This window comes from Chlamydotis macqueenii, chromosome 2, assembly GCF_036417535.1.
Source record: "Chlamydotis macqueenii isolate bChlMac1 chromosome 2, bChlMac1.mat, whole genome shotgun sequence".
NCBI classification, from domain to species: Eukaryota; Metazoa; Chordata; class Aves; order Otidiformes; family Otididae; genus Chlamydotis; species Chlamydotis macqueenii.
Window position 1 is genome coordinate 4,896,450 of NC_141557.1, and position 26,462 is coordinate 4,922,911.

The 26,462-nt window shown below is 43.4% G+C and overlaps 1 protein-coding gene across 1 annotated transcript in view; it reads left to right on the forward strand.

The window, feature by feature from the left end:
• The window catches only part of OXSR1 (oxidative stress responsive kinase 1), a 94,989-nt gene that overhangs the window by 24,507 nt on the left and 44,020 nt on the right, over positions 1 to 26,462 (forward strand). Inside the window, exons 3-4 of the mRNA XM_086741771.1 lie at positions 5,203 to 5,311; positions 16,676 to 16,817. Of these exons, the coding sequence (XP_086597897.1) occupies positions 5,203 to 5,311; positions 16,676 to 16,817 (251 nt within the window). The remainder of the gene's footprint in view (positions 1 to 5,202; positions 5,312 to 16,675; positions 16,818 to 26,462) is intronic.

Consider the following 26,462-nt stretch of genomic DNA (forward strand, 5'->3'; position numbering starts at 1 on the left):
CACCCAAGACTGATTTATGAATGAAAACTTCTTATCCCTTTCAGAATTGTTTCCTTTCCACTGTTGCTCTGGATGGGTTAATCTAACCCCTTTTTAGTTCTGCCAGTCTTACCTCCTGTAGCCGCACCTTGAGGTAAGGAGTTGAACTGGATAATCTGCACATGGAAGTTGGATCAGAATGTCTCATTTTGAGCTCTGTGCTCCTCCCCATCTCCTTCAAACAATGCCTCTCAAGTTGATTGTGGTCTACCACATGGGGATTTTCGTGTTGATGTTTAAAAAGGGGAATGAATTAATATTCTGAATTATACAGCCTTTTAGTTAAACCATTTGAATTTCACTTGGAGCAAAATTTGAACGGTTATGGCTACTTGTAGGACCAGAGCTCTAAATCCTGCTTTAAATGGATGAAGAACAGCTTTAATGCCTTATACCTCAAGGTTTCAGCAGAGAATTAAGCTCTTTGCCAGCCATGGTTGAATACACCAATGCTCCATGGGAGAGAGAGCATCTGACCTGCTTTGATTTTCCCTCTGCCTCAAGTGTGCTTTCCCTCCCTGGTTCTCTCATGGTCACGATCCCCTTTGAACGGAGGAGCCAAGTTGACAGCTTTCTGGATCCCTCTGAAGTTGCAGGTAGCCACGTAAAATCGAACTGCTGCTGTGTTGCATCTTGAGTTCAAGTCAACACGTAGGAAGAAAAAACTAAATAAACCACGATTTTCATCCTGGTGTTTGAGAACAAGTGTCTTTGAAACATGACTCAGGGGCAGATAAACAGAAAGAGTAGAGCGTGATGATGTGAACAGAAAATACCAGTAAGAAGGTTCAGCTAGTGGCTTAAATACAGCCTTACCTGCTTTGTATCTCTGCTCCTGTTAATTCAATGTCAGTTGTATGTCAGTGGGCAAATAAACCCACTTCCAAAATAGCAGATCTCCAGACGTATGTCAGACTTACAGGAGACCAATAGGTTTCTTACGATTCTAAATTATACTTCACAGCAGTTTTATTGGTGTTTCAGAAGCCTTGAAATGCTGCTTTTATTGCCTGCAGAAGGACTCAAAACATTCATCAGAAGCCCTGATGGAAGACGCGGCGGCTTTTATAGCTAATCCCTGTCTCTTTGCTTTTGATATCTGACAGCGCAGATATTTTTAATATCTAGCCCAGGGTGAGCATGTAACCGTCCCCAAACCATTGCCTGTGGCTAGACATGTTTTTATCGGTAATTCATTCTCCGTAGCTGTGCAGAAGGCGGTGGGGTTTATGGATCCTGAAATGGGGAACTGGCAGTAAGGCTGCGTCTCGGAACGGAAGCCGCTGGATCTGCAGACGGTTTGAGGGGTCTGTATTGAGTCACCTGTGACTGTTTGCAGAGCAGCAATAAAGCAACATTTCCAGCTTAGAAGCTGTATGTAGCAGCACAAATAAATTCCGACATTTAGTGCTGATGTTATTACAGAGGTGTGGAAATCACTGAGGGTTTTGTTAGGAGTCTTCCACGTTAGTTTCAGTGCTAGTGAAAGCAAGGGAAGCACAGTTGTAACTCAATTGTATCTTCATGTGTAATTTGAGGGTAGCAGTCTTGTTAGGGAGGAGGTAGGGAGGGAAAATCTTTGCCCGATAGGACTTTGTCATGTTTGAAGAGCAGTGAACTCTCCAAAAAAACTTTGGAACTAGTATTAAAGCTGTGCTTACTGCACACAGAAGGGCTGTTGCTGCGTTTTATCCCCTCCTGGTCCCTCCTGCTGTAAATTTGCTTTTAAGCTGAGCTCCCTGGTGATTGCTAGACTGAGATTCCTGCCTTAACTCCAGCTCTTCAGCCCTTGCGTTTGTGCTGCCCTAGCACGGACTGCCGTATATACGACAGAACTGGCTTGGTTTCAGTCAGGCGAGGAAGCGTTTTCACCACAAACCCCACTGTGATTCGCCACGATTAGTTCAAACAGTTGTACGCCTTGAGCCTCCGGGATGCTGGTACCCTCTGCGGGGGTAAAGAGGAACGAAGCTTTGATGGAACCGGTGTGAGATTAGGCTAGAAAACTATTGAAAATGTGGGGAGGGATGTCTGTGGGTGAGAGGGGAAAGCCTACCTGACTGCTGCTCTTTCTTATTGATGATAATGTAAAAACACTGGAAATTATGGGCTGTGATGCAATTAATTATTCAGAGCTGTGCTACACTGTGTGAGAAACGGTTTCATCTGCCGGTGTTACACATCCACTAGCTGACGGAGGTGTTTAATTGCACAGATCAGGTTTGTGATTACTTTTTTTCCCTCTTTGTGCGCCAGAGCAGATGACATACTTCAGCTTTTTTTTTTTTCCTTAAAACTGTGCTTCCCAGCCCAGGGAGCAGACAGTGATAATGAATGAGAGAGGGAGTTCTTGGAAAATAATAAAATAGTAACTAAGCATCACAGAATGCCTCCAAAACGCTGTAGTACAGAGCTGCTCAAATCACAAAGATCTGGTCCAGGTCTAGGCTCTTAAGTAAACTTGGTCCAGACTTTGTCTCGCCATCTCCTGAATTCCAGTGAGATATATGGGTATACAGAAAATATGTAATGTTTGTGTATATTTCTTGTACTATTCTCTTGATCTCCCAGGAAGCTGGTTTAAAATATTTTGAGCAGTTTAGCTAAGAAAAGATAAAAACAGCTTCTTGAGATGGTTTCTGAGAGCGGTGGATTTGGGGTGTGTCTGGCTGATGTGATGATTAACCAGTCAGCATCCCACTTGTGCTTTCCACCTGTGTTTCCTCTGGTGCCACTTAGAATCATAGAACGGTTTGGGTTGGAAGGGACCTTCAAAGGCCATCCAGTCCAACCCCCCTGCAAGGAGCAGGGACATCTCCAACCAGATCAGGTTGCTCAGAGCCTCATCCAACCTGGCCTTGAATGTTTCCAGGGAGGGGGCATCCACCACCTCTCTGAGCAACCTGTGCTGGTGTTCCACCACTCTCAGTGTAAAAATTTTTTTCCGAATACCTGATCTGAATCTACCTCCCTCTATCTTAAAACCATTACCCCTTGTCCTCTCACAACAGGCCCTGACTGTCTTGTAGGCCCCCTCAGAGAGAGAAGTTAGGTACCTGGATTTGCTTACATGTTTGGAAGAAGAAAAAAAAAAAAAAATTAAAATGAATTTAAGGCCTGAGGCTCAATGCTAATTGCAGGCTGAAGGATGAAGACAGCGTCAGGCTTATGGATCCCTTAACGAGAGGCTCAGTCTGCTGCTCTGAGCATGTCCAAAAAGATCCCAGGGTAAGCAAATGAGTTTAAAACTCTGAGCTCAATGAATTAAGTTTTGGAAGGGTTGTGTGAATCTAGTGTTGCACTTACATTTCCAGACAGCAGCCCGGAGCTTCCCAGCCAGCTGGGTTTTGTGTAAGGAGTACGACAGGGCACAAACCAGTCCCTGAGTCTGACCTGTGCCGTCCAGGGCCCCTGTTCCCATCCATCCCCTGGGAGAGATTTGAAGCAGGGAAATAAAAAGAACATTTCTGTTGCTGGCTTTATCTGTCCAGGGATTTTGCTACATTGCAAACAAACACAACTAGAAGATATTAGAAAACTCCAAAGGTGTTGATTTATTTCCTTTTTGGAAAAATAGCTGGACACAAGCAAGCGTTTGCGAGGAAGGGAGCTGGAGCTGTCGGAGTAAGCAGAGGATATTGTTTCAGGCTGTATTTATTTTCACGGAGTGGATTTTAGTCAACGAGTAGGCTACACTGAGATGAATAGCCTGCTCTCCACTCTTCAAATATCCTTTCCTGTTTAGAAGGATTCTTCTTTAATTTGCTTATTGGAGTTTCCTGGAAAGCTGGTGCCTCTTCTGGGGAAGGAGAAAGAGGAACCAGTAGCGTTTGATTCCTCAAATGCACCTACTCCCTGAAAAGCAGGATGAAAGTGGATAAATCAACATTAGCACGTTTCTTAGTAGCTGTGACTGCCAGCTAAACCCTTGCCAAGGGGCAGGCAGCATGCCTTTACGCGATCCTCAGTCACAAGCAAAGCGTTGTACAGGAGCCAGGGAAGAATACGCTGCATCCGTGGGGTGTCCTAGACATGGGTGCATCCTTCTCAGAGCTTTCTCCTGTACCTTGGTACCAGGGAGGTCTTGTGCTTAGAGGGAGGAAAGGATCAGGACATGAAGAGCCCTTGCTCCCCTCCTTCCTTGTGTGTTTGGGGTTGTGGCATTCGGCTGGGTTGGTGTCATGGGGCAGTGATTAAGCCTTTGAAAAGTAAGCGGTGTCCATGTGTTCAGTGAAGGAATGTCTTCACTGAGAGCAGAAGTTCAGGATGTCAGGGGCTGAGTGGTGCTGGAGGGTACAACTTGACAGGTTGAGGGGCTTGGCTGAAGCACAAAGGCCCAGCTGGGTGTAGTGCAGGGTGCCAGGCTTGGCTTAATGGATGGCTTTTGTCTACGGACAATCAAGAAACCGCAAGACTTTCTGTCCAAGCTGGTGATTTGTGCTTGCATAGTGAAAAATCAGTCAATGTTTTCTGTGGTGGTGTCCTTCTCATAACCTGGAATACCTTAACCAAATCTGAGAATAAGCACAGTCAAAACTCACAGTTTAATACCTGAGCGTGTTTCATATTGTACTCTTTCTGTAGTAGCTAAGCGCTTTCTAATCTCAAACTGGTTTCCCAGTATGACAAAAGGTATAGCTGTCTTTTGTGCCTTCAGCCTGGTTGAGATAAGCCATCTGCTTTCCTGCTGGGAAGAAACGTTAGGAATAAGAAGCCTTTTTTTCCCCCAGAGGCAAATATTTCCCTTTCTCATCCAAATTATAGTCTTCAGTTGATCAAGCATTTATTGTAATGTCTCACTGAAAGGAGGAGAAAGCATGAATAACTTCCTGGGTAACAAACTGGTGTGACTTTTTGGGAATATTCTGTTGTAGCTACATGCAGGTATTTCGGGTTACGACCACTTTGTTGTCCTTGCTAAGGGTTTTTTGTCAACTTTTTTCTTTCTTCTAGACAGACAGGAGGAACACTCTGAAATACCTTTAGGCCCTAGCACGATACAGGCTGAGTGTTAAGAGTATTTCTGGATTTTCTATGTTTAGCTTCTAGGTATCCTTTTTCTTTGAACTCTCTTTGAACATCGTGTCTTGAGGAAGATAACTTCTGTGCCCGAGGAATAACGATCACTGGGTCCAACTGCTAATGCTTTATTTTTCTCTACAGAAAGAAATTCAAGCCATGAGTCAGTGCCATCACCCCAACATTGTATCCTACTACACATCGTTCGTGGTGAAAGATGAGCTTTGGCTGGTAATGAAGTTGCTTAGTGGAGGTGAGTGGTCCGATTTCTCTATCCTAAAAGGCAACCAAAAGTGATCTTCCTGTAACACCCTTTCCCCTGTTTTCCTCCGAAGCTTTTTGCTTGTAAACTAAGATATTTGAATAACAATTTTTATCTTCAACCTATTCAGCTCAGAAATTGCTTCTGACATTACGTACACCAGTTGTAACACCAAAATACATGACTGTGCTAGCTTTTTGTCCCCTCCTATTTTGTGTATTTGACAGTATTTTGTAGAATTACTTTGTATGTGTTTGCTGAATGACTCAATTGAGTATTTGAAAACTGCAGTGTATGAGTTCAAACACTGACAAGAGAAACTTCAGTGCAGACGTAGTAGTTGAAACCATCCTAAACTTCTAGGATGTAAATCTCACTGTCACCTTATCAAATGATGGATCTGAAATAGTGCCTCTCAGTTGATGTTAACAAAAGTTTCTACGTCTTGCTCTGTAAGCCTAAGATGAGCTTTTGAACTAGAGAAGCGTGCAGCTAACTCCACTGAGCCCAACCATTTTTGCTGGCTTTATCCTGAAAATTGAAAGTTGTCTTGCAAGGCTTGTTCCTTGACGTTTTTCTTGCTTGCTGTTTGGAGGCCATCAGCATGGTACTGATGGCTTGTTGGTAACCAGCCAGCCTATTGATATTTTAACGTATTTACATGTTGGCTGCCCTTGTGAGGAACTTCAAATCACCTCTATTTTGCGCAGAGCTACTCCTAGAATGTGAATGTATGGCCTTAAAAAGGGAGGAGAACCTCAGTTTGGGTGGAGCTTGACTTCTATAATGTCATTGCTCAGAGAGTCCGAGAACTTCTTATTGTAATTTGATGTCATAATATTTTCCAGGATTCCTGTTTAAGTTACAGTTGAGACAAGAAACAGAATCAAGTTCTGGATGATAACAGAGAGGACTGTTGCTTAAGCCTGTCTTTAGGAAGACTTGATTTTTCCTGGCATCCTAGTGAAAAGGAATTGAAAGCTGAAAAAAAAAGCTCTCCTGTTTTCATGCTTTTTTTTAAAAAAAAAAAAGTCTTGGCTTCTGTTCTTGGCTTAATACTGAGGACTGCAAAATGCCAGAAGATAATGTGGAAAAATCTGGCTAAACCTGTTGGCTTTTTCCACAAGAACTCGACAATGACCATAAAGCATGTGTCTTTGAAGAGCTTCTTTAGAGAATTTTAGCAGTTCTCTTGGGGGCAATCAAATTTCATGCCAACTTAAATCTGCCTTAAAGAGTTTTTAATATCTCATGTGCTCATGTGTCATGAAGCAACGCCCTCCCTTTTCTTTGGAGGGACACGTAGCAGGTCATTAAAGATATGACTGCTGTTTGTGTGTAGAAAAGAATCCCTTGCCAGCTTAATGCAAGTAGTTTTGCTGTGTGTATAAAAAGTGGATCTGTGGGAAGGTTTCAACAACGTTAGGAAATGGCAATTCAGGGGTGCAGGAGAGACAGCAGCAATGTTCTTGGCCTTTTTCGGGAGAGTACGCAACCTCTTTGAAGAAAATGCACAGCTGCCTTAGCTAGTATTTCCATAGCGGATTTCTGTCAGAACCAAGTCAGGATTAGTTTCATCCTGGACCCTCCAAATGTTGCTCTTGCTTGCCCTCATTTTTATGTGGGTTTTTTTTTTGTGTAAAGCTGGAAAAAAAAATCAGAGTATCTTAGTTATCAGGGTTACACAAATGTAAAGACTGGACTGGAATATTTCTCGAAAATAATTGTTGCTTCAGAACCAGCCTCTTGATAGTGTGAATCGTAGAATCATAGAACAGTTTGGGTTGGAAGGGACCTTCAAAGCCCATCCAGTCCAACCCCCCTGCAAGGAGCAGGGACATCTCCAACCAGGTCAGGTTGCTCAGAGCCCCGTCCAACCTGGCCTTGAACGTTTCCAGGGATGAGGCATCCACCACCTCTCTGGGCAACCTGGGCCAGTGTCCCACCACCCTCATTATAAAAAATTTTTTCCTAGTATCTGATCTGAATCTACCTCCCTCTATTTTGAGACCGTTACCCCTTATCCTGTCACACCAGGCCCTGCTGAAGAGTTTCTCCCTGTCTTTCCTGTAGGCCCCCTTTAGGTACTGGCAGGCCGCTATAAGGTCTCCCCAGAGCCTCCTCTTCTCCAGGCTGAACAGCCCCAGCTCTCTCAGCCTGTCCTCACAGGAGAGGTGCTCCAGCCCTCTCATTGTCTTTGTGGCCTCCTCTGGACTTGCTCCAACAGGTCCATGTCCTTCTGATGTTGGGGGCTCAATGAATGATGACTTGTTTGTCATTTAATATTCAATTTGAATGGATTTCTACCTTATACAGAGTGATAACTGACCCTTGTGCAGCTCTGGCGTTGAGTGGAGTACTTTCAGTAAAGCAGTGCTGCGAAATCTCACTGCTGCTTATTCTGTTGCCTATGTTGAAGACTGGGGTCATACAAGAAAAGACAGACGAATAGTAAACCTCCTCCATAACATTTCTGTGAGCTAATGTTAAATTTTCTCACTTAAAATGAAGCATTTAGGGGTTTGGGGAATTGCTAAAATAGACGGAAAGGCGTTGAGAATGACCTGTCACTCCTTATACAGGAATGTACCTTGAGAGGTACTTTTCAGCTATTCTTACTTTATACTTTTTTCATGTCTGTACTTCAGAAATCTCACTTTAGAACTCATAGGCAAATTCTACAGGACAATCTTGAGGATGGGAAGAAACTTTGTGTATTGGAGCTTTCTGACTGAAGAGCTTTTTTGTTCAATTTTCATGAGACTATTTCCAGTTGTCTTTAGACTGAGTGAATTATGTAATGAGACACTTTAAAAACTGCTGCTCATTCCTTTCAGCTTGCTTCTTATCAGTAATAAATTGGCTAGATTTGTGGTCATCTGTCACCCACTGGGAAAAATAATGACCTGAGTTTCTCAACAGGAAGAACCTTTGAGCTGTTTTTATAAACCAGAAAGGGGAGGAGGGGAAAAAAGCCCAGCCCAGGGTGCAGCCTAACTCCATCTAATTCCATGTAACTATTCAGAGACCATGGACTGAGATTTGTACATCCCAGTAAGCACATACCAAATCTGTTTTGATGTCCATTCTGTATCTTGATTGTGACTTTTGTACTTGAGAATTTCTTCTGGATGAAAGTTCAGAATCTTATTGCTTCTCTTCCATCGGTGTCAGTCTATGCTGACATGTGTTTTCAGGCTGAAACTAGTTTTAATTTCAGCCTGCTTACACTGACATTACTGCTTTGATAAGCAGCCCCAAGACAGACTAGTCTGTAATGCAAGCCTTTTTTTCTTGTTGTTGTAATTGCAATTTAATTTATTTTCTGCTTACAGTAATTTTGTTGGAATCTTAACCAAGTCATGTATACAAGCATTTTAGAAATGTCTCTAAGGGAAAATACTCATTGTCGCTGAAACGCAACTGTTTGTTTCTGCTTTGCAAGTACTATGTTGGTGGAAGATACTGGTTTCTGTCTTTGAAAGTCGTCAGAAGCGAGGAGGTAACGTGCTGGTGAGCTGTTGGGGTGTAACATGCAGAACTGCTAATCTGTGTGGGAGCCAAGTCATAGGCTGGTCGAAGTCGCTCCTGGAAGCAGTTTGAACTGGCAGATTTGACACCGAAGCAGATGCAGAGTGTAGCTGTTGCTGATGGCAGAAACGTGGCTGTGATGATATCCAGCTGGTAGTGACAAGAGGTGCTGGTGTGTCCAGTTACTGACACCCTCGTTCAGATCTGGTGATGTGTGCCTGAGTCAGATTTGTGAAATATCTGCTGCTTCTGTTTCCTTCAGGAGAAATTTCAGACCCTTTCCTCCAACGACAGAACTGTTTTGGAGGGATCTAAGCTTAGCAATGTCAACTTGGCACCCTGGCCTTTTGGTCCAGAGTTAATCCAAACTAAACTCCAGTGGCTATTTCTAGACAGCTGCTGACCTGCTCTTTGCCTTGCTGGCATTCCCTGTCGTGAATTTTACTCGTGCCTTTTTAAAGCCATCTGAAGCCCAGTCCTGCTCTCTGACTCCTGGGGCTTTTTAGTAGGAAGAGCAGCAGCTGTCCTTTTGTTCTTGTGCTTTTTCTGATTGTGACCTGTTTGCTCCTCTAAATTCTCGCTGGTTTTAACAAGAGCTCTCATTTCACAGGTGACCCAAGGCCATGGCTGACTCTACAAAACAGTTGCTCGTATGAAACGGCCATCTGTGGTGGCTTGCTACATCACATAACAATTTTTACTGTCCTAGCCTACAGCAGATGAGACCTTCAAAATATTTTTAAACTGTGTAAATCCTTTAAATATTAAAACATTTCCAGATAGGGCTCTTGGATCTTCTACCTTCTTGAAGGCTCCTAATTAAATCTTCTAAAGAAATTATTGTATTGAAATAGTTAAACCTTTTATTTTCTAAAAGTTTTTAAGATTATCTAATCAACCTCTTACTTTGGCCTTTGATCTCTGTTATCTGATGAAGTGCTTGGCCAGTAGTTCAGCAAGCAAGACCAGAAGGGAGGTATGGCAAGTCTTGGGTCTCCACCGGGGACACGGAATCATAGAACTGTTTAGGTTGGACAGGACACCTTGTTCTACATTTGCTGTGTTCATCTCTGATCTGGTCGGTCCTGATTCCAACAGTGAGTTATGATCAAAGTATAACCTACAGGTTCTTAGAAATCCTCATGTTTATGTTGAATTATTTTGTTAGGAGGAAGCTACGCTATTTTGAGTCTATCTTGAGGGTTTAAAATTTTATTTGTAGACACAATTTAATTTCAAACAGTGAAGGACGGGATAAGTTGGAAGCAGGCTATGGCAGGGACTGTACGTGATTGCAGAATGCAGAATGTGTTGATACACTGCCTCTCCTAGCTATAATAGGAAAAGCATTTAAAAAAAATAGTTTGTCTTCAAATTTTCTCCTAGAAATGTCTGTCTCCACTGCAATAGGCTGTTTTGACACCCCTTTATTGTATTATCTTACTGCCTGCCTTAATCTTGTCGTATTTCTTACACATCCAGGCAAGTGCTCTAGAGCGAAGGAGGCAAGAAGTGGAGGTTTCCTTAACTCTGTGCTGAGATGGTTTAACCAGGGTTAAGAAGAAAGTTCAAAACCAGAAAACCCAGCAATCTCCTTAGATGTCTTTTCCTTTGTTTTCTGGAACTTGTTCTTTTCTTTACTTCGGTGCTCTTTTGCTATATCTGTATTTCTCAGCCCCAGAAGTATTGAATCCAAGCAGCTGTTCCTTCTTTTGTGTTTTCTTCCTCCGTTTGTCAGAGACTGACAAGATGCAGATTTAATTCTTGGCTCCGAAGACAATCGGGCTCACCGAAACAGCTGACTTCTGCTGAGGTGTTTTAAAAGAAGCGGCAATGAATCCTGCCAGCTCCCAGTTCTCAAAGAGGCAGCATGTTCAGCATCAGTGTCCATCAGGTTTGGGGCAGATTCTGATTCTCACAAAACTGTGTAGAAATCCCAGGCACTGTTTTTAAGTCTACTTATGCCAGACCTCTAAACGACATATCAGTGCAGGTACTGTTACCTGCTTTGGGTTTTTTTTTTTTTTTTTGTTGGATATTAAGTTAGAGTATTAAATTTTCATGTTCTGCTTGCCAGGCAAATTTAAAGGAGAAGTTTTCTTTACGTTTAACTCATCTTGTGTCTTTATCCTGCCACTTAGGTTATAGTAGAACATACGAGAGGTGGTTCCCACAGCAACTAGCTCTGCTGTACATTTCTTTTGCCTCTAGGGGCAGGTAAAATTCCAGCTATAATACTCCTGCATTTATCGGTAATCTTGCTCTAAACAAGCTTGCCTTTCTGCTCAGGTTTTTGTACCCTTCTCCACTTTAGCCCCATGCCTTGAAGCATTAAGCAGGATGGATACTTTCTTCCTCTCCTGAGGAGGAACATCAGAAAAGAGGGCTTCCTAAATGCCATTCCACGTACTTGCTGATGTAGGTGAGGTCAAAGAAATGCGCTCTGCATTTGGAACAGGAAGCGGCGATGTTTGCGGTGGCTTGCTGTTGAAAGTGGATCAGTGGAACAATTAGGACTTCTTGCCCCAAGGGTGCGATTACACAAAAGTTCTCTCCAGCAGCAAAGCTGGTTTAAGAAGTTCCTGGCTGCTCGATCTCCAACCTGCCTGGAAAGATGGATTATGGTTACTGCAGTGATCTCATTTACAGTATGGCTTCGTAACTGGCACAACAGGGATGTGGTGAACCATGGAACTCTCTAATCTCATTTTGCTTTTTCAAGACAGTCCAGTGCAAATGGTTTGTCTGATGTCAATATACAAAACCTGAATATCCCTATTACAAATTCAGGATATTGATCTGCTCATAGGTTTCTTGTGTCTTCGTTGCTCACACACTACTGTTGTGGGTGGAAATCAGCAACTTGCTTCTGGAGAGTTGGAACCTGTGGATCGAGTCAGGCTTAATCGGGTATACCCTAGCCATGACCAAATGGGGAAAGGGAACTCTGGGGAGCAGTGGTGGGGGAAATGGGATGTCTGTTCCATTTTTGCAGCCGCTCAGGCATTAATCTGTCTGCTGCAGAACTGGTGTGAGCAAGAAGGACTCCAGAAAAAGTTGCTCAGTGCGTATTTGTCTTTGACCTGCGATAGTCAGGTTGGGCTTTATCAGTTGAGGTTAAGTCTAGGTACAGCTAGTTCCCGGTGACTTCCGCTGTCAACAGGAGTTATTGCGTTAGCAGCTCTCAGAGCAGACTGGGAAGCTTCTGAGTTTGAGCAGAAAACCACTTAACTTATTGCTCTACAACTTGCACTGAGAGATTGTACTTTACTGAGTAGATGTCATACAGTTTGCGATTGGCGTCAGAATACACTGAGACGCTGTAATGATGAACGATAAATAATGCTAAATGCTTTATCAGGTTGCACAATATCTGGTAGGCTTCCTGTTGATGTGCTCCTCAGCGTATATTTGATGGGCAGGAATTTGTTTATAGCTGTGTTTTTTCCACATCAGTCTCTAAAAGTCCTCTCCTTTCCTTTGTCTTCTGTTGGGTTTTGAGATAAGTTGCTCATGACCAGACTTCTTTAAACATCCTTATTAATGACAGCATTATTTATATTTCCATTTAGGCTCTAGTTCTGGCTTTTCCCTCTGTCTTTTGTCCTTTCCTGCTATGCTTTCCCTTCTGGGCTTGAAAGAGCTTTCCAGTCAACCTCAACCAAACTTAACTTCTTTCTTGCTTAAGCCTGACCCTCCTGTTTTAGGAATCTGTAGCTTCTACTTGTGCGTTTCTAATAGGAAAAATCAGGAGGGAACTGTTGTAATCAAACATGCCGGAGTATTTCACAGCATTATCTGAAACAGAAGCTGCATTTTATGGAGGAGTCAAAGATTTCTTTAAAAACAAACAAACAAGAAAGACATCATAGTGGATTTTTGTGTTCCTTGAAAATGTTAGTTATTCTCTAATACAAAGTGGGTGCCTTATTTCCAATGTAAACCTCATCTTCCGGCCACTAAATTATGGGAGAGGTTTGTCTTGCAAGTTGTTCGATCTCTTTGCGTACATAGAGTGCAAATCTATACTGCAGTTGTGTTTAAGCAGAGATCCAGCTCTGTTCGGATGTACTCTTAACTTCACCAGTTACTCTTAAACAAGTTTGGAAGCTGGCTCGGAAACTGGCAGGATCAGGAGTCACGCTGGTGTTTTGAAACAGGATGGTGGGTTTGTAAAGCACGTGCTATTAATTCAATGCAGTATCTACCTTCTAGCAGAAGGCATTTCCCTCAATAGTGAAATTTCCATGATTTCTGCTTTCAAAATAGCTCTGTGCTTAACTGTGGGTTTCAGTTTGGGTATCTGGGTATTCAGATGCTGCATGTCAGGCTTCCTGAGCCAGGATGCCATGAGACTTCGAACACAGCGCAAAGCAACGTGTGGAAATGCAACTGGGCTTTGTTCCTCGGATCCTGTGGTGCTGTGTTTTATGAAGTTGCAATTGAGTCGGGAGTCATACCCACATCCCGAATTTACTAATTTGTGAGATGGAAAAATGACTTGAATGGGTTGTGGTGCCAGGAATAAAACTTTTTTTTCCCAAAGTGGGCATGAACCAAACACCACTTTCTTCAACAAGAAAGTGGCTCTTGACTTGCTTTTGTGCAGTTTCCTGAAGTAAATATTTTGCTGATAGCCTTTTTGCTGTTCTCCTTTCTGCAGAAGACTGTCAAATTCCTCCACTTGTTTGAACCTCTCAGTGTGAAAGTGGTTTTTAAAAAAAAAAAAAGGTGCTGAAAAAAGTGGCAGGCTGGACTGGAAGCAGATACAGTACGGGTGTGAATCAGCCCCTTTCACAAGGAAGGCTGGCTCCGTGTGTGCCCTCGTGTCTGTCGAACCCCCACCCCCTTTTCTGGGTTAAATACCACCTCTAACTTGGGTAAACACAGGATTTTTTTTTTTTTTGACCGAATGAATTTGAGCACCATATGATCTGCCTCCTCATGTTCCCTGAGCCCTTTGCAGGAGAAGGGAAATGTTTTTGAACAAAGTCTGCTAACAGAGTTGTGGGTGGAAAGAGGACAAAACGAGTACGTGCGGAACCACATATTTTCACTGGACTTCTAAAAGAAGTGACAGTTTGTTCCCCAGATGAAGCCACATTTGAGAGGAAAAACCTGAACAGTGAAAGTGGAGGGGTTTTTGGTGGGTTTTTTCTTTGGTGTCACAACAATTCTTGTCCAAAATAAGAAGCACTGAGGCTTGTAAGCAAGTACTTTTAAAATATGAGTACGTGACAGGCTGAATCCCAGGTGAGTCCTCACGACACGCAACAGAGGATCCTTTTCTCAGACACTAGAACCTAAAGGTGAGACTTCAGTGAAAGGGAATGTGCTCTTACATTTAGGGTTTTACCATTTCATTCAGTAGAGATAATCTTGCTCCCATGCAGGAAATCTGACATATGTCAAAACAACCGGAGTTACGGCTGGATGAAACCTTTGGCTAAGTAATTAAGACTCATGTCAAAACTCACTAAAGATGAGTGTTTCCATGCTTGGACAGAGTAAAGGAAGGCTGAACACTGCTAAGAATGTTCTTGCATAAGATGTTGGGGGATGTTATGCAATTTCATTTCTGTATTTTTTTCACTTTCCTTATTTTTTTTCTATTTTGTTAGTGTCTGCTGTGTTAAGATCATATCTTCTGCAAATACCTTGAACCAAGCAAAGGTTTTTTGAGAAGAGGAAGCTGGAGGTGCCATTCAGGGCAGTCAGGGAGCTGGTCTAATCACTTGTTGCCCACAAAAAGGAGTTTCCTCTTTCTCTTTCTTCCGCTCCTTTTCATTGCCTCTGAAATTAGTGTATTCACAGGTTATGCTCACTGCCAACCATAGGGTTTTTTTTTTTTTTTTTTTTTTTTCCCCTCAGTTTATTTTTTTGGGTGGATTTAATGGGTGGCTTGGTTTACACCGTGAACACAGATGTTGGTGGGTCAGAGAAGATGGAAGGTGTGCGACTGGGCAGAGTGGGGAATAGTGACTCTCGTGACTGCATCAAACTGTTAGATGAACTCGGCACGTACCATTTCCCACAAAGTAAGGGACATCATGCACCCAAGTAAATGTTTCCTGTTCGGTTGGAATTGTGCAAAACGAGCCTTTCCATGTGATGTTCGGATTCGGACCTTGCAGCCTTTTCACTTTTGTGTGAGAATCCAAAAGTAGAATACTTTGCTAAGCAAACACCTATCTGCATGATTGTTTTGGCTGAGAAATTCAACTAGGATAGTTAATAAAGTAAACTTTAAAGGAGGAGAAGTTTTTTGTCAACCTGAACCTTAAGGATGAAAATAAAAACCAAAAAACCTCCATTGTGTTTTTCTGCTTGCTTCAAGAATTTACAAGGTGGAACTTGTAATTTCCCCATTGGCCAAATTAGTGAGAGTAAGTTCCTCAGCTTCTACTGTTCTTCAGGTAAAGAAATATTTTGATTCTCTTTTTTTTTTTTTTTAATTGCAAGTTAGGAAGAATGGACTTTCAGCTTTTCTAAACTAGCTGAGTTAGTACTGAGAAGTTCTTTCCCTGTAAGCTTACTGTTCAAAGACAGTCAGGGCTGGAATTGGTGCTTTGCAGTTGTGCCTGCTTTTCTCATTCTTTAACAACTTCCCAGTACTGCTGACGTTGCTTTGTGTCCATAGCTGTAAAAATCCTACTGGCTGACTGTCCCGTCATTAAATCATAGAAACCATCGTTTGAAGGAGCTAAATGGCACAGGCCTGGAAAACAGGCTTAGACATCCCGTACTGGAGCAGTAACAATACAGTTCTGAGACGACTGTCTTCAATCCAGATGCAAATACAAAGGACAGTACCCAGCATATCAAGAAAACAGGACCCGGCACAAGAGGCGTGTTACTGGTCATCGATTCAGTTTGTTCCCGGGTGCAATTCAAAGAGGTGGTTTGCTCTGTAAAGTGTGGTTTGTCATGCAGGATGATGTAATTCGCGCCATGGCTGGGAGAGAGACTAAGCGTGGTATTTCTAGGGAAGGATCTAAGCTATTCCGGTTTTGTACACTGTGAAGAAATGACTTATTGTCAGAATTCAGCTTCACTTGTTCTCTATTTAGTAATTTCCACTTTTTTCTTTTAGGGTGGTGTCAGCCTTTAATATATTGGATTCTTTTTTCTTGCTGTTCATAGAATCACAGAATGGTTTGGGTTGGAAGGGACCTTCAAAGGCCATCCAGTCCAACCCCCCTGCAAGGAGCAGGGACATCTCCAACCAGATCAGGCTGCTCAGAGCCCCACCCAACCTGGCCTGGAATGTTTCCAGGGATGGGGCATCCACCATCTCTCTGGGCAACCTGGGCCAGTGTTCCACCACCCTCCGTGTAAAAAATTTATTCTTCTGCATTGAGTTTATAAGAGCTGAAAAAGAGAGTCTGAGTTGATCAAGCTTGTTGCTTTCAGCTTGTGAGTCCTGGCAGCCCCCTGCTTTTTCCATTTCCCCCTCCTGCCTCTCCAGCACGCAGCAGTAAAACAGCTGTAGCGTTGGTATCTACTTAACCTTCCAGGAGTCCTGTGTGTGTACACTTTACATTTTGACTTCTTCAAATAACCTCTCAGTTACTTGTGATCACAGGGATTTTCCAGCCTGCCTTGAGGATCTGCACCCTTGTAAGGCTCACGCGTGCGAGACGTGCATTGCTGCCTCTGCTTTCCTGCAGCAAAGGCTTCAGCCGCCGACTCGGATCCTGACCATCGTTGCTTCCCCTCCCAATAAATTTTTTGGCCTTGCATATTAAGTGATTACAAAGTACACTTAGCTGTGAATCAGTTCTAGTTTAAACTAATCTGTTTAACTTTTTTTGTCCCCCCTAGGCTCTGTTTTGGATATTATAAAGCACATTGTGGCCAAGGGAGAACACAAGACTGGTGTCCTGGATGAAGCCTGTATAGCCACGATCCTTAAGGAGGTGCTGGAGGGGCTGGACTACCTGCATAAAAATGGGCAAATCCACAGGTATTTTTAATTTTTCTCATCTTTGTCTCAAAATGTATGTCGCTGAAGCAGAGCAGCTGAGCAGATGCGGTCTCATCCTACAACCAACTGTGAGGGCATGGAAAGAGGAAAATAAAGGTGGGAGCTTAATCGAAACTCAGAATTCACATTTCTGTGTAGAAGCTGCTGCTTTAGGAAATACTGTGACTGTGCCAAGTTCGTGTAAACTTTGGGGTGTCGAAAGTTCTGATAAAGAGAATCTCTTTCCAAATGTTGACATCCAGCTGAAAAGTGTGTTTATTGGAGCTGGAAAACTTCAGCTGATTTTGTTTCTTGCAGAGCTACAAATCGCCAAAAGAACTGCATAAGAAGTGTTGAGCAATTTAATAAGGAGCCCTTCAAGCCCTGAACCTTGATTTTTAATTTTTTTATTTTTTTAAAAGCTAGTTACAAGGGGTAACTTCATTAAAACAAACAAAAAAAATGGAAACAATATTGGTGGAAAAACTTCTTCTGTAGGCAAAACCCAGTTAACTGATGGCCTGTGGTTTGATGGATCACCAAAACGTGTGGGTTCCTGTGCTGCTCTGTTGCTTGGGAGGTATTTTTAAATCATATTTTCCTCTCCCCTGGTGTCGAGGTGTGGTGTAGCTCAGGAAAAGAGGATACCAAGTACATTCTGCTGGTGAAAAGAATGAGATTTGCAATCCTAAATATGTGCCGAAAATAGAATATACTGCTTGCGGTTAACGTACATCGTCCCAGCCACAGACTGCTGCTGGGAACAACAGCCTCTTCTTTCTTGAATTTTGTGAGCTTGGCTGTCTTCTGGTACAATGCCACTGTAAGCATTGCTACTGCTGTGCTGGATTACGTTTCTGTTCTCTTATGATAACTGTGTGAGACAAGGTAACTCTTTTTGCCAAAATGTTATTTCAATTAGAAAATCCAATAAGTATTTATTTCTTTTTTTTTTTTTGTCAAAATGAATGGCTTTTGTAGGTCATTTAGGGTTAAAAAGAAAGAAAGGATTGGCAACAATTCTGGTGGAATTCTTTTCCCTGAAAGAAGTCTCAAATTTCGGTTTCCAGTCTGCATTAAAATTCCAGTTTGACAAGAATGATTGTTTTTAATAAAGACAGTTTTGATTTCGTAGCTGGTTGCTTAACTTTGTTTTTTTAGAGATAAGACTTCAGGCAGCTCTGGGAATTTAGAGTAAAGTAATAGACCAGTTGCTTGCTGAGTACCTGCTAATTTTTCACCCTTGCTGTAAGTATTTGACAAAACCATGTTCATCTGTGACTTGCAGTTGATTTACTTGGCTAATTTAGTTCATCTTCTGGTCTAATGAAATTGAAAAATGTATGTTAAAGCAGCAGCAACTTGTTAAATTTCAGTTTTTCTGGAGATGTCTCTGTATTGAAGGAGAGGTGATTCTCCATTTGACTTGCTGCAGTGAAACAGCAAAGCTCGTAATTGTGGTAAAGATTATGCAGGATATATTCATGACTTTTTTTTTTTTTTACTGCACTCAGCAAAAATATGATGGTCACAGAAAGTTCAAACTGCTTTGTCTGAAGAAAATGTGATTCATATTGAATCATTCAGAAGCAGACTGAACCAAACCTGCTGCAACCCTTCTTATCCTGCTCCTTGAAGCATTTTGCCCTTATTTAGGGGACTTCAGCACAGAAATCCAAGCTGTGTCATTGCTGCAGCTTAAGGTTGTGGTTGTGGGTCAGATGCTTTGCATGTGTTGCATCCTTGTATTTTGGGGCTGCTCGGACAATTTTGTCATGTTTTATCAGAGAAAAAGCTTTTGGCTTACCGCATTGTGATGGGGTGCGGTGATCCGGGAAACCTGGAGAAGTGGTAGTAGTTGTGGTACAGAAGGAAGGTTGTGTAGTTTCCTACCTGTGATGCAAAGGATGGATTTCTAACTTTTGGCAGAAAGCAAACTTGCATGCCTTTGAGGGAGGAAGCGTGTTTCCTTAATGGAGTTAATCATGCTGTCTTGCGTTTTATCCAGATGTGTGGACACTGAGGAAAAACACAATTTAAAGTTGTTGCGCAGATGGGACCTTTCCTCATACATAAGAATATCGGTATGGTTTTCCCATTTTTCTTAATGCGAGGGGTCATAATATTGGTCATGCCTGATGGGAAAGGCAGGTGGAAATGTTGCAGTTGTGCCAGAGATGCTCGGAGAGGAAGCGTTTAAAATAACTCAACTTTGGTCCCCTGGGTCAGCTTAAAGGAAACGGCCTCAGGTGATGGCTGAACTGCTAAATACAGTGTCTGCCATGTGGGGCAGCTGCGGTTGGGGTGAGCTTCAGGGCAAAACAAGGTTGGCTGTGAAGGGTCAAAAATGAAGGGCTTTGGTTAGACCTGGAATAACCAACCCAAAACAAGCAGCCATCCAGCAGAGCAAAGTCTTCAGCAGGTTACGCTAAATATCCCGACTCCATTTGTGTTGCACCTAAGAGAAAATTACTTGATAAACTTACAGACACAATATGGGTGAAACGAGTGTAATTTAGCACATCTGAAGTTGGACAACCAGGCAGGTGGCAGAGCCTGAAGGATGACGATCTGCACCCAAAAGTAATTTTACGAGGGCTTGTTGACCTGAAGCAGGGACAGCTTGTACCACTACAAATCATCCATGAGATCAGAGAATAGATGTCTGATGGTGGAGCTGCTCGATGCTCTTAAATTATGCATCATCTTAAATTGGTAAATTAAGTCAACACGTGGAAGACTGGCTTAATGAAATTCTGCTGCTGCTGAATCTTACTCCGTGTAAGCCCGCCTTGAACTTAATGCCACTTCCAATTAAGGTTTAGGGAGCTGGCTTCGCATGGAAGTGTAAATCCCCTGCTTTGGACAGGAGAGTAGCTTGACAGTATTCTCTAGAGGGGATTAGAAAGCCAAATATCTAGTGAAGGCTGAAATTTTTTTTTTTAAAATTTACTTTCCTAATTAACAGCTGGAGTGATGCTGAGACTTGAATAGGTGCCGTTGTTCAGCAGCAAATGCTTGTCTCCTGCGTTGGACAAAGTGATGGTTTTTTGCATTTGCCTTGCAAGGGCTGTTGGGAACAGAGTCTGAGGCCTTATGGAAAAAACAAAGGAGAAGACAATCAATTTTATTTTTGGTGAATACTCTATACCAAGGCAACAGTTACAAATGATCCCTGTCTTCCTCCAAAATCACCACAGCCTCCTGTATCGCGGCGTTCCCAGCTCTCTGCCTTCGTTGCCACGTGCCTGTCCCCGGCCGTCTGTCCCACGCCAGCTGCCACTGTCCCCGTTGTAGTTTTCTGTGCAGCACGGTGATCCCAGTGACAATTTGAAATCCTGGTGATCTGGCTCAGGTTAAGTGCGTTAAATACCTGGGCACCAGCCGACATGCTGAGGGTGGACTCAAAAACCCTTGGATGAAGCTGTCCTACAGGAATCTGCTCGGACACGTTTTTTTTTTTTATTTTATTTTTTTAATGGAGGTCAAGCAAGACGTGCTGCAAGGGGTCACTCCCAGGCTGATCTTTTCTGGGTGACACACAGCGCATCGTTGCACCTCTTCCCCATTTGGACTCTGATTCCTCTGTGTATTTGGGGATTAGCAGGAGCTTGAGGAATGACTTGAAAATAAAACTAAAGCAAAAGCAACCTAAGAGGTTTTATTGCTTAAAGGGACTCGTCGGAGGGAAGTTCAAAGCTTTTTCAGGTGGTGCTCTTTATGGCAGTCTGACAAATGAATCATGCTGATTAACTGTTACAAGGTCTCTCTGTCTTTCTCCCTATTTTTATCTCTGAGCTTATCTTCTGTCCATGATTAGCTGTTGTGTAACTGAATATTTCAGTTAGTCCAGGTGAAATGATACGCTGCTTGGGTATAATCACGTTCTCCTCTTGCAGCATGATAAATGTGATACTCGCGTGCTTTTTTTTGTGAAAACAAAAAAGCTTAGAAAGTGGTTTAGGGTTGCATGAGTTTGCAATACTGGCATGGCAGTGATCTAGCTATTAATTTCTTGGCTGCTCTACTTCTTAGACTGTAAGAGGTGGAACAGCACATTTGATATGCTGACTGAGATCAGCTTGTGCCCCCCGTACAGAATGTTTCTGAGGGTTTTGATGTCTTTTCAAAATGAATTTTCTGGATGTGGGACAGCAGGGTGCCATGGCAGTTGTTTGGATGTTGCTTTGAGGACACCCTGGAAACAATATTTTTGCTGTATTTTTCTGCTGAATCTATTAGCATATATATTTTTGAACCTTATGGTGATTTTGACACAGGATTAGAGTTCGTCTGCCTCTTCTACCTAAATTAAGACAAAATTTCTGAAAAAAGAGTGTCTGTATGTAAACACACACCCATCACCAACACCTGTATGTGGGATTTTGCAAGAGTGCTCCTCCAGTAGTGACTTTTGGATTTAAGATGAAGGAGCTGATGGATATATTTTGGCTAAACTCGGCTATCCTACAGAATTCAAGCTTAATTTTCCTGTAGCTGTTTAATGCATTGGTAGCCATGCTGGTAGGTATTGTGGTTAAACTGGATTCTAGTATGCCTCTGTTTTGATGACTGAAATACTGTACTTTTTTTTTTTCTGTAGCAATACTGCAGGAGAACCACGCAGCCCTCTTCTCCCCAGTGCTATCAGCTTGTTTTGTGGAGTACGTTTCGGAAGTGAAGTTTGGTAGGGGAAGATTGAGAGATGGGTAATGGGATGTGAAGCCTTTCATCTCTAATTGCCAGTTTGATTTTAGGTCAGGACACTAGGAATTGGAAGGTGGCTTTTGCTCAGCCATGGGCAGTGGAATTTTATATTCAGAGAAGTGTACTTCGGTCTCCTCTCCCTTAGAGCACAGGATGGGCAGAAGTAACCTATAGAGGTAGTGGTTAATATAAACTTTAAAGCTTTAATTTGGAAACAGTTCAGCAGCCAGAACAATAGAAATGTTTCTCTTGGGTGTCTCGATGGGAAGGAAGAAAAGATGCTGCTCTAGGTTGGACTGGGTGATTTGTTTCCCCAAATAAACACCATGCTGTGCAGTGTTAAGGGCACAAGGACCACTGAATCCCCACTCTGTACACAGCAGTGAGACTGGGGTGTATTGTAGTGGTTTGGCAAACCGTGTTCTCCTGGTGGCTGTTTCTTCCACTGCATCATTCCAGAAACTCTTTGTGTTTTAAAAAAAAAAAAAAGCTTCTCTGTGGCTGCAAAGAGAAAATACGAACCAGATGTAAATCCTAAATCTGCAGACAGCCAGAAACAATAGCTCCTGCGGAGACAGTTTTCCTCAAAGTGGATAAAGACAGTGTCTGCTCTGAAGCCTGAAAACCTGGCAATTAAAACTCTGATGGTAAATGTCACCGCTGCTGACAGCACAGGAGCGTTGCGGGGGGCTCAGTGGTGGCTCCAGGCTAATGTCAGTGCCCCAGCCCTCGGGGGCTCGGCGCGTTACGAGGGTCCTCGTAGCAGCTCTCAGGAGCTGCCTGAAGCACAGCGATGGTCGTACGGCTGTTACGTTACGGTGTCTGTCCCCATGTCACTCTGCTCCAACCCAAGTGCTGCCTCTGGACGTTGTCACTAGGTGTCCTGCAGTCGCTCAGAGTAACTTCAGTTTAGTCCAAGGGAAAAAAAGAACTTTTTGGTACAACTATGTACTGCAATAAAGGGAGGTGAGTTTTTAGGTTTTTCTCCTCTGCTGTGCTACATGGAGATAAGAAGCAGGAGATGGAGGCTGAGGTGATCTCCGAAAGGTTCAACAGCCATGACAGGTTTTGGTCAGTGGTCCATGACCGAGTTGCACACTCAACCAGTACAGTTTCTAGAAATTCCTGAGTTGTCAGGACTGTTTGGGTTTTATGTGTTTCCAGGGTGAAAAAATCTTCATTCACTGTCTGCAGCATTAATTGTATCAGGTGAACACGTAACAGACTCTCTTAGCTTCTGACTTTGAAGAAACCAGGTACAACCACTCTGTTCATGACATCCTTCTCACGTGGCTGCTTTTATCTGGTGTAGGTTACTGGGACTAGATCACCCAGTATAGGCTCTTGCACCGTCTTTCCAGCAGTGGAGTAATCGTTTAAATCACTGGTGTTCATCCCTTCTGCTGCAATGCATCAAGTGAATAACCCACTGCAAAAAAGATGGCTTTGAATATTGTTCCCTATTGTAATGCAGATTTCCTGGCCTTCAGAGATCCTAAAAGCTGTGTATGTGGAGATGCCTTAAGAATTTATTTAGACCACTACAGTCTTTTCTTTCATGTCTTATTCTAACGCTTGAGGAAAAGGTCACTTGCTAAATTTATGTGGTAACATGTTAAGCACGCTTGAAAATTTTGCAAGACTGCATCAGAAATTATTTTTGCATATTTACTAAATCAAATTATATCCTATCTTACAGAGTTTGTATAAAACTTGAACATTAAAAAGTAAAGCTTAATGCTTTCAAAAACAAAAGTGAAACAAAACCCACACGTATTTAGAGCAGCAAATGGGGAACTGCCACAGAGAGATCGATCACTTCATGGCAGCCTGGAAAGCGTGACCAGGCTAGACTGGGAGTGCCAACAGGACTGTTTCCATTGTGCAGATACCCAATTTTATAACTGCTTCCTCCATTTTATAGGAATAGCTGGATGAAATAAGGAAATCTTTCTTCTTCTTATGCTGGCTTTGCTTAAAAACTCTCATCTTCTGGATTCTGGAGAGGGAAGTTGAGCTGGCAAGTCTCTCATGAGCTCTGGTTGTCTTGAATTTCTCCTTCTGCATCACGTTGCAAACGTTCTTGAGCAAGAGCTGTGGGTGGCTTCGTAGATACGGACAGCTCTTGGCAGCGTAGGGGGATGACTTGGACCTCATGTGTGTCCAAGCATATAGATACCGCTTATCCAGAACGGGGGTGTCTCTTGCTTTTTGGAAATTAAGACCTTTTTAAGCTGCCCTATATAAAAATTTTGGCATCTTGATGCAAGTTGATTGTGTTTACTGGAATGCCACCTCTCCATCATGGCAGGGCCAAGGCAGGGAGATGTGTGTATCACTGGCTTTCTTGTTTCTTCTTCTACCTGATGCATCTTGTACTCAAACTGGGGTAATCTGCATGTGATAGTTTTGGGGAAATGCCTGTTTCTCAGCACACAAAGAACATGTTTTAGCAGGCAGGAGATACCGAAGTGTGGTGGTGTGCATCACTAGTGTTGCCACGTGAAACATGCCCACCTCCTTGCATGTTAAATAGTTTGACATGAAACATTGAAATAAGGCCATGTTATAACTTGACTACTTTTTTTTCTGTTACCAGTGGCTAAGGCAGGGCCTCCCAAAAATATCTGGGCCTCCAGGGGCAGGAGGCAGACCTTGTGACTCCACAGCTTGCTGTGCGTGTTGCTTTTCACGCAGCAGCTGTTAAAGGAGCTTTGTGCCTCGGCCTCACTGCAGTCCTTTGGAAGCAGGTTCAGGAAATGGAAGGGCTGGATAGATGAATTTGTGGAAGAAATCCTGGTACGCTTTTAGCTGCTGTTCAATGGTACAAAAACTTGATTTTAAAGCCTGCTGAGCAGGGTCTTTTCCTTATGGGGAATATGAGAGGAAAAAACCTGAAGTTTTGACTGAACTTGGGAAACTTTTGAAAGTGGTGTATGGGGTTAGAGGCGTAGCTTCTCTCTTGTGTTGACTGCTGAAGGGCTGAAGCTTCACAGAAGCCCTAGCTGCCTGGCAAATCCTCCTTTCCATAAGCTGGTATTACCACGGTGATGTGCGTTGGGGTGAGGATGTGAAGCAACAGCCTCTTTTGTAGGAGGAAGAAGTGGGACTGAGGCTCGGTATGATTAGATAGTCTCCATGTTGGGAGGCAGCACCAGGTCTAGTCTTCGTAGCACTTTATTATCTGGCTGAAGGAGCTGATCTCTCTGAAAACTTGTTTTTTAAGGTTTTGGTTTTAGCTGAAGCAGCTTCCCCCCAACTGATGTGCAGTTGGGCACTGAGGCTGGGCCGGAGGCATGGCAATGGATGGGAGGTAAAGTCCAAGGCAGGCAGGATCTGTCATTGAACCGCACCTCCCTTTAACCATCATTAGGCTTGTAAACACGGGGGAAGAGAAGGCATTAATGAGGGTGCAAAACCATCAAAGGCTAAGTTGGCTCAGGAGCAAAAAGCGTAAGCTGGACGCAATTTGCTGAGATAAAGGAAAGTTGCAGGCGCTGTGATAACTGACTGCGTGACAGACAGGAACACAGAAAATGATGTGACACGCTGCTGGCTGCGTCGGAGACTCACACCAAGTTAGCCCAAGGTCTGCAACGCTTTCTTTGCTGTCTCAGCATCTTGCCAGCCCCTAGAGCTATTCAGATAACTAAGATGGCAGAATGAGTTTCGGGAGGATCTCCTGCAGCTTTCTTTGGTGAGCCTTCCCTTGTCTGGGCTGACATGGCGACTTAACCTAAAATGATCAAACTTCTGAGTCATGGTTTCTTGGACCCCAAACCCTCTGCTTAAAGCAGCAGTCCACTTCTGCAGCATTGGAGGAAAAAAAAAAACAGGAGGAATTGTACCTAGTAAGTGCATCATGGGTCCTGTGAAAGGTTTTTTATATTTTAGCTGAAATAAAGTACAATGGAGGATTCATTTCTCATGTAGCCCTTACTGGGGTTTCTGTTTACCAGTGCCAGGAGACTGGATGCAGTTATCTCTCCCAAGAGGTCTCTTCGCTGCGCTAAGTCTAGTCTGCATGGATGTTGAGGGTAGGGCACTTGATGTACTCGTATGGCTTGTCTTGTTGGAAGCGGACAGTCCTTTCCAGGAGGCTTTGTCTACACACCCCTCTGTTTGCAAAGCCACAGCCTGTCAGTCACTTCTGCCTTTCAACGCCTTAGTTCATGCTGCTTAAAACAACCAAAAAGTGCTTTTTAACATTCCTGATAATACTGCGTTGTTCATCTAACTCCCTGCAGATAGTAAAATGTCAGTTAAAGAGCCCTTAAATGCTCTACCTACCTAGCCCCCATGAAGTTGGGGCTTTAAAAATGCCTCTGCTGTTTGAGACTCGGAATAAATGATGACTTGCCATGTGCTGCTGGCATTTAGCTCCTGCGTCGAGGCCCTGATCTTTCACCACAGCCCAGCAGCTGGTAAAGCAGCTCAGAGAAGAGAGGAGAAGCAGTCGCTGTGCTTCCCTGATCCTGAGCAATAAAGCGCGTTGCTGGGCTGGTCCCCCGCTGTAATTTATAGCAGCCTGGCTGCCACTGCCGCTCCTGGCTGCCAGCAGCCGCGAGGGCCTGCTGAGAGGGCTGTGGATGAGCAGGCATGAAGCAAGCTGTGGACTTGGCCCTCTCTTTCCTCTGCTTATGCCTGCCTCAGCAGGGAGGCTGGAGAGAGGGGTATGGAAGCTGCTTTGCCAGCTTTCGGCTGTTGGAAGACCTTCAAGCCTTGGGAGATGTTCCTGAGCTCAGCTCCGCAGTGTTTAAGTACAGCGCTGTAACAGGCAGTAATTGCCCAAGAATTTGGGACTGAAGGCTCAACCCTGCGACACGAAAATGTTGGTACACACAGCTTTTCTGAGCAGCAAGAGGGAGCGTGCTGATGTACAGCGCTTCTAACGCAGTTGTCTTGAATGCCTTCTCCTACGTTGTACTGAACTTGCTG